Source organism: Hyalella azteca, unplaced genomic scaffold (assembly GCF_000764305.2).
Source record: "Hyalella azteca isolate HAZT.00-mixed unplaced genomic scaffold, Hazt_2.0.2 contig2587, whole genome shotgun sequence".
Lineage (NCBI taxonomy): Eukaryota > Metazoa > Arthropoda > Malacostraca > Amphipoda > Hyalellidae > Hyalella > Hyalella azteca.
This window is the reverse complement of record NW_025932856.1, coordinates 41,880-50,419: the sequence shown is the minus strand read 5'-3', so window position 1 is coordinate 50,419 and position 8,540 is coordinate 41,880. Positions and strand designations below refer to the sequence as shown.

Here is an 8,540-nt window from a genome sequence, read left to right as displayed (position 1 = left end):
GAATATTAAGGTATGAAAATTTGTTGAGCTGCCACTGCTAGCCATGCAGTCTGTACCTGCTCTGTGAGGTTAAGCAGCGTCTGCAGGTAAGTCGTCTCCTCCCTCCTGCTGCTCTGCAGAGCATCCTGCAGTCGCTGCTCGACATCCTGTAGCTCCTGCAGATGGTCGTCTCGCAGCTGCCGCGTCAGCTCCTGCTGCGTCTTGAGCTCCTCGTGCAGGGACCCGATGACACCCTGCGTACATTTTAATGTACATGCGTACATTATAATGTACATGCGTACATTTTAATTACATGCGTACATTATAATGTACATGCGTACATTTCATTTTAATGTACCTGCGTGCATTTTAATGTACCTGCGTACATTTTAATGTACCTGCGTACATTTTAATGTACATGCGTACATTTTAATGTACCTGCGTACATTTTAATGTACATGCGGACATTTTAATGTACCTGCGTACATTTTAATGTACATGCGGACATTTTAATGTACCTGCGTACATGAAATGCGTACATAAACCTAGCATCTCACCACATTTCATGTACGCAGGTGCGATAACCACCTCCGGGCATTTTCTGCATGAAATGTGAGATGCTCGATTTCTGCTAGAATTATTGTCTTTATACCAGGAATATCTTTTCTATTGGAAGCTGCTCGTATCTTTATCTTGTCGTCTAATTATCTACACACTTAGTAGGCTTCTGTCTTATTTCCCATTAATTTTTTCATCATGTTTTTGCATCCATTTTATATACCACTTCCAATTTTCCTCTCATACCTATTGATGGTATACATTTCAAAATCCACAATAGATTTTTTTAAAGAAGGATTTCCCTGCAATTGAGATAATAATGCAAGATTTCCCGTCTCACCTGAAGCGATCTGATAATCTCGTGGTCAGCTGTTGCGTCATTCATTTTACTAGAAGACTTTAATGAGGATCTTTAAGAACTGTAGTTATGTTTACAGATCGGAAATCCACTTACAGTAATTCGCAGGTAAACTTGACGCTCACATGAAAAGTTGGGTTTGAGAAATTCTTGTAACGTTGCAATTCAATGCTCAGCGACTCAACTAAGACCATTTTATTTATGATCACCATTTTTGCAATATCTTCATTTCATCATTGTTGTCTTGCCGTAGAGTTAACCTTTACGAAATTATAAAGATATTATTTCTGTTTATTATTCGATAATCAAGACGTACTGATCCTCGCTCGAGGGCAGGTTAACAACTGTCATGTGCTGTTGTTGACATGCGTTGCTATGGCGACGGTTTCGTTAACGCCTCCTATTACATCCTCAATAAGTATCACGGTGTGTGCAATGCCTGTGACGATGGGAAATAAAGATTTTATCGTTTTATCCTACTGGTTTACTTAAAAGCATTCGTCGGAATGGGCGCGGAATTTATTTACTTTCCATAAATAATCTGGCTTTTGTTCATTGCACTGGTATTGAATACAGAATCATAAATCCTTCAGCGAATCTCCATTATTGTTATGAATAAATTGACCCGATATATTATGCCATGCCTGATTATATTTTTAGTTGAATTATTGTGTCAATAATGACCGATTCGATAATACTTGTGAAGACAAGCATTCAATAAAGCTTACGTGAAGTCAATGGTTCTTTAGTCGCAAAGCCTGAGGACCTCGGTGCACTCACTCATGCAGTTAAACCTTTATCTTTTAAAATTGCAGCATACTAAATTTAAAAAAGAGGCGTATGTTTTTATATGTATCTGTGAGGGGCGCTAGAAATTCACTAAGGAGCCAAAGGGGGCGCCAGCCTGAAAAGTTTGGGAACCACTGTGCTAATGTATTCGCTAGAAATTGATTAACAAACTATCTATGATATATTGCACAGCGCTGTTTGGTTTGTTGATAAAGAAAAGTCTATCGAATGTTTAGTATGTTCGATATTAAAAAACTAGGATTTTGGTGATGATTTTCCGGAGCATCAACATGCATGTACGCTAATTTGAAAATTTATTATAATCATTCTCTAAACAATAGTCGATTATGAGTAGCCTGAAATCACTTTAAATCATAATATTTTTATTGTGAGATGTTCTTACCAAACTAATCTTTGAATCTGCTACTACTATTCAAACTATTTTCCACAGATTCAAAGATCTGTTAAATAGAAAGATTAATAACAGCAAGACAACATGACACATTTATATATAGGGCTGCGAAGAGCCTATGCAGCGTCTGGTCCCGAGGAAAAAAGTAGTTGAAGGCCGAATAGTTCTCTTCTTCAGGCGTCGGTAAAGCATGATAAACCGGTCCCATGTTTGGGCCTACGGGCAAAGCCATTTTCAGCCACACACTTCCCAGCTCCCCCAAGGACATAGGCTTCAGTGTTAATAATCTTAGTTGGTCGTTCAAACGGCCGCGTCAACAGGGGATCGGGATTTGCTCTGGGTCGATGTTAATAATCTTTTGCTAACCTTGAATGATAATGAAATATCAGTCGAATCGTTGGCTGCCAGTTATAGTGACTCTCTTGCCTGTATTATGATCGACAATGCGTGTGGAAATGTCTTGTATTGTAAAAACACGTTATCTTTGCTTGACAGTATTTTAACTCTGTTCACGGTTTTTGTAGTGAGAAACGTGGCTTGAAAACGTCGTATTAAATTCAAGTTTCTTTACTGTGTTTCCTCAAAGCCTCCGCGTTAATTTAAATAAGTACATTGTTAATTGAAATATCAAATATGTATATAAGTAGCAATGTTCATAACACGCAAATTCAGATTAATTTATAAAGATCTTCTTTTATTTCAGGCTTGAAATTCTAGTCAGGCTTCAATCATTACCTCCGCTATGTCGCTTGACAAGGTAAGTTTATGCCTAATTGTGGCTAATTTATTTGAACCCTTGCATTCTTTTTTACAATTAATGGTAGAATTCTTCGCTGCCAGCGTCATTTTGTTATTCATAAAGGATTATTACTGAAATCTAGGCAAAATTTGGCTGCATAGGCATTAATAGATTAAAATAACAAGGATGATTGCTAAATGTTCGCGTGCAAATCGTTGCCTGTTGTACGAATAGCAAGCCAACAGTAAGGAAAATTTATTTGAATATATAAGTGATGTATCCTGTTAGACCCATGCACCAACTTTTTTGTAATGTTTAAAAATATATGCAAAAGTTTATTTATATATTTAATATATAATAATATTATCTTCAAATATAATATTATATTATATTTAAAACTTACCTTAAGCTTAAAACTTAACTATTTTATTGTTTATAATTATTTTGCAGTTGGTGCTGTATTCTTACTTCAGGAGCTCTTCTGCGTGGAGAATCCGATTAGGTGAGTTTGTGCTCTAGACTGTGTGACATTAAAATTTTTTCACATTTAACGTTATGAAATTTAACTGATGTGCTGTAAAGCTCTTTATTAAATAACGTGTTGTGGAGCTTGCTTCTTTTGTTATAATTGTTTTACAAGGAAATTTTTTTATTGATAAGCAAGTAGAAATTACAACTTATTTCCACTGAACTGACCTGAATTAAAGGCAGCTCGCTATCGATCAGTGATAGAAAGTCTACGATTTTACACGATATTATTTGAAGGACGCGCGTTTACTCACAAGTTTTCTCATCAGTTCTGGCGATGAAAGGCGTGGAGTACGAGTACAGCGCCGTGAACCTACTCAAGGGAGAACAGGTGAAGCTGGCATCTGAGATTGGTCTTTCAACCTTTCATTTAGTGAATCTTGAAACCATAAATAATCTTGCGAATTATCTAAGTTGATTTTTTGTTCAAGTCCGAATTGTATCGAAGGAGAAATAACGGAGATAAAATTAATTTTTTGGCAGTTTGAGAATATGGCACTAAGAGTATATATAGTGTGTTAACTTACAAGGAAATTTAAATTTTTATTTACAATTTTTATGCAAAAAATCAACAGTACAACAGCCTTGAATAGTAGAAGATCCCTCTGTTGTATGTGATAGAATTAATTCAGTTATCTGGAACATAATATACGTCGATTATTCAGTTTGTTGCAAAATTTTTTACAGACAGGCGAAGATTTCCTCAAGCTGAACCCACTGGGACAGGTGCCGGCGTTGCTCACCGAGGGTCAGGTCATCACACAGTCGGTGGGTTGCCGAGGGTCAGGTCATCACACAGTCGGTGGGTCGCGAGGGTCAGGTCATCACACAGTCGGTGGGTCGCCGAGGGTCAGGTCATCACACAGTCGGTGGGTCGTGAGGGTTAGGTCATCACACAGTCGGTGGGTCGTGAGGGTTAGGTCATCACACAGTCGGTGGGTCGTGAGGTCAGGTCATCACACAGTCGGTGGGTCGTGAGGTAGTCGGTGGGTTGCCGAGGGTCAGGTCATCACACAGTTGGTGGGTCGTGAGGGTCAGGTCATCACACAGTCGGTGGGTCTTGAGGGTTAGGTCATCACACAGTCGGTGGGTTGCCGAGGGTCAGGTCATCACACAGTTGGTGGGTCTTGAGGGTTAGGTCATCACACAGTCGGTGGGTTGCCGAGGGTCAGGTCATCACACAGTTGGTGGGTCGTGAGGGTTAGGTCATCACACATTCGGTGGGTTACCGAGGGTCAGGTCGGTCGGTGGGCCGGGGTGATATGTTCTGTGTCGTCATATGTCATAGTTTGATCCTGCTCTCTCCCCCTACAACAAGAGGATGGCCCTCGAATGCGTTCACGTTCTGAGGCGTTCACTCAATGGACTTCATGCAATGAGACTGCTTCATTGCGACGCAAGATATTGAACTAAAGCCATTTGTTTGCACTCGGTGATTATGTTGCGTAAATTACATGATTGTGGGGAAGATCAATCACTGTGCAATTTTACTATAGGTTTGTGTTTCAATATTTTATAGACATGCATTCACAATTCACAATTTAAATATTTATACCTTCACACCACCATACCAGCATTTAAATAATTAGCATCTATTTTGGGTTAATTCACGCACATAGAATCTCATTTTTTAATGGTAAATTTACTGATTTCTTACCTCCGTCCATCCCGTAGCCGTAGTTAATATGAATGCAGAATCTAAGTACTAATACGGGAACAGCAGCGTTGAGGGTAACAAGTGTCTTTAATACCCTTTCGTGACTGACGGAACTTCTCTCGGTCCCAAACCACTTGGTACGAATAGCATTGTAGACGGTAAATGTATCCGTGACGAAAGGGTTAATTCGTTCATCTCAGGCGAGGGTGATTCAATGCTGCGAGCTGGGCGTGTGTTTTGATTCATTGAGCATCTGAAATCCTGATGAATAAGTCAGATTCTCTTCCCTCACCTAGTAATAAGAGACTTCGATTATCTATGATTGATTATCTATGATGACTCGATTATCTATGATTGATTTGCATCTTATCTTATGAAAATAGAGACACGTAATAGGTAATATAAATTATCCATGTAACATGAGCGAGTCCTCGCAATAATTTGCTTGCCTCAAGACTTACGCGTTGTTTCAGGCGGCTATTTTCGAGTACCTGGAGGAAAAATATCCGGAACCTGCGCTGCTACCCAAGGACAAGCTTCTCAGAGCTAAGGTTTGCACTCATGAGTAGCAATCAATCTCAGCTTGTCGTATTTGAAGCATTGTATCGTCGCTATACTAGCGTTTAAGGCAATAAAAGCTGGGTAGATTTAGCAAGCATAAACTTTGGAAATGAAACATGTGCCATTATTCTAATAATATACTAAGAAAATTAGGTCTGCAGTGTTGATAAGATGACTTTGACATTTTTAAAAAGTACATACGGATAATATATGTATTGAGCGATCGTTGTCGTGTGATGTGCAGGTACGAGAAGCGTCGCAAGTGATCGTGGCTGGCATCCAGCCCCTGCAGAACCTGAAGGTGATACAGGCTCTGCCTGAGGAACAGCGCAAACCCTGGGCCGCAGACGCGATTATCAAAGGCTTCACTGGTACAGTGTTATACTTCGCTAAATTGCAACGCTAGCTGCTTTATGGTGCTGTTTTGTATTAATTGCGTCTAGTGTATGTATTATTTGTTGTGTGGACTTTGTCAGTTATGATGTTCGTACATATGAGCAACTGTTTCTTGCGATAATCTAAATGATTGAATAATTGCTTGTAATGCTCGCCCGATTTGTTTATTGGTTGGTTGCCATCTTTTAACTAAACCAAGTCGTAACCTTGTTTCATCAATTACTTTTCAATAATTATTTTTGTGTGACAGCGCTAGAAATTATTAATTTAATTATTTTCTAATTATTTTTGTGTGACAGCACTAAAATTATTAATTTAATTATTTTCTAATTATTTGTGTGTGGCAGCACTAGAAATTATTAATTTAATTATTTCTAATTATTTATGTGTGGCAGCGCTAGAGAAGCTCCTGGAGAAGTCGTCTGGCAAGTACTGCGTAGGCGACGCAGTGAGCTGGGCCGACTGCTGCCTGGTGCCGCAGATATTCAACGCTGGCCGGTGAGACTTAATTTTATAAAGTAATAGTTGAATTATCGGGATTTTGGGAAATTTCTTATTAGATTACTAATTTTTGTATTTAGATGAAGTAGATGAATAATTATTTGAATAAAATTTTCATGACGAGTTGTAATCGTTTAAGAAAACGGGCTCTCAGATATTGTCAATTAACTTAATTCAAATAAGAGAAGTTTCTCTAGAAACTAATATAAATCGGAATGTTTACCCTGGCTTATTTGGAGGTGATTTTTGTGTACATCCTATTTGTTACCTGATGATTATTCATAACATAACACAGTAAATTGCGTGGACTGAAAATCAACAACAAATATTCTCGATAACATAATAAGAATACGGCGCTCTGCTGACGGACGGAGAAATGATCGACTGTCAGCCAGGGAGTATCTATGTTTTTTGAAGGTTCTAAGCTCAGGATCATTCTAACAGGATTGAAATAAAATCGTTTAGAATTCTTTCGTTACTTCTTCCTCACAAATTTCCTAATTTGACACAGTAAGACGTAAGATTAAATGCCAATCTCGCGCCCAGGTTCGGCGTGGACATGGCAGCGTTCCCCATCATTAGCCGCATCGGCGCGGCGCTAGGGGAGCTAGAGGCGTTCAAGGCGGCGCACCCTACCCAGATGAGCGACTGCCCCGCTGACCTCAAATGATGCCACCTTTTATGAAAAAAAAAACAGATTTACTGAAGTGGAAATTACGATCACAATTGTAAATCACAGGAAACTTGATTAAAATGAAATAAATTGAAATTTAATCTGACTTCTAATAATGCTGCCTTTAGAATGCCAACGGAAAACCAGTTAACTAAAAATACGTTCACAACGGTAAATAGCAGGGAACTTACACAGGTCGAAACATCACTGTTCAATATGACCTCAATGATATCGCCACATAAATGCAAATATGATTGAGTGAAGTAAAAATTACGCCCGAAATTGTAACTCAGTGGAAAATAAATAGAAAATTACAAATAAATAACAGTTTAACTTTTACCTTTTATATGTGTTGAGTCAAGAGTATAGCCAATGCTGATATTAACGGCATAGGTAATATTAACTTGAAATATTTTTTCTTGTATGAAAGTTTTTTACGACACTTTTTGTCTATCTTTCCAGAGAGAACTTTCGAGATGGATATGAAATGTTATGAATACGTACTTATTCTATTTTGGAAACGGCTGAACTGACACTCGTGAAATTATAACAGACTTTTTGCTGCTTAAAGTGAATAAATTTCTAGGTTTTGGAGAATTTTCGAGCTAAACATAAAAATATATGAATACTAATTCTATTTTAAAAACGACTGAAGTGATACTCCTGAAATTATAACAGACTTTTTGGCGCTTTAAAATGAATAAATTTCTAATTTGGGAGAACTTCCGAGTTGAATTTAAAAAGTTTAAAATACTAATTCTATTTTAAAGCGGCTGAATTGATACAGGTGAAATTACAACAGACTTTTTGCCGCTATAAAGTGAATAAATTGCTAGATTTGGCGAACTTTCGAGTTGAATTTAAATATTTATGAGTACTAATTCTATTTTAAAAACGGCTGAACTGATAATCCAGAAAATGTAACAGACCTTTAGTAGCTTTAAAGTTAATAAATTTCTAGTTTTGGAGAAAATTCGAGTAGAATTTAAAAAGTTATGAATACTTATTATATTTTAGAAAATGTTAAACTGATAATCGTGAAATTAAAACAGACTTTTGGTCGCTCTAAAGTGAATATATTTTAATGTTTGAGAGAACTTACATGTTAAATTTGAATAGTTATGAATGCTAATTCTCTTTTAGAAACGGCTAAACTGATAATCCTGAAATTTTAACAAACTTTTTGCCGCCTTAAAATGAATAAATTTCTATATTTGGGAAAACTTTCGAGTTGAATTAAAAAGTTATGAATACTAATTCTATTTTATAAACGGCTGAACTCCTGAAATTATAATAGACAATTAATCGCTCTGAAGAGAACAAATTTCTAGGTTAGAGAGAAGTTTCGCGATGAAGTGAAAAAAAAATATGAATACTAATCCTGATTTA

The 8,540-nt window shown here is 37.3% G+C and overlaps 1 protein-coding gene across 1 annotated transcript; it reads left to right on the top strand.

The window, feature by feature from the left end:
• The first annotated feature begins 2,793 nt into the window (after positions 1–2,793).
• On the top strand, positions 2,794–7,472 carry LOC108670674 (maleylacetoacetate isomerase). Its single transcript, XM_018158157.2, has 8 exons — positions 2,794–2,853; positions 3,286–3,337; positions 3,633–3,694; positions 4,051–4,131; positions 5,494–5,571; positions 5,826–5,952; positions 6,373–6,475; positions 7,025–7,472. The coding sequence occupies exons 1-8, from the start codon at positions 2,839–2,841 to the stop codon at positions 7,146–7,148; spliced, it is 642 nt and encodes a 213-aa protein (XP_018013646.1). The 5' UTR covers positions 2,794–2,838; the 3' UTR covers positions 7,149–7,472.
• The last annotated feature ends 1,068 nt before the right edge of the window (positions 7,473–8,540 follow it).

Bases quoted from the DNA above. Each gene is read 5' to 3' on its own strand.
- LOC108670674 (XM_018158157.2), top strand. The intron at 3,695-4,050 runs GTGAAGCTGGCA...AATTTTTTACAG, and splicing joins ACCTACTCAAGGGAGAACAG to ACAGGCGAAGATTTCCTCAA. The intron at 6,476-7,024 runs GTGAGACTTAAT...TCTCGCGCCCAG, and splicing joins CAGATATTCAACGCTGGCCG to GTTCGGCGTGGACATGGCAG.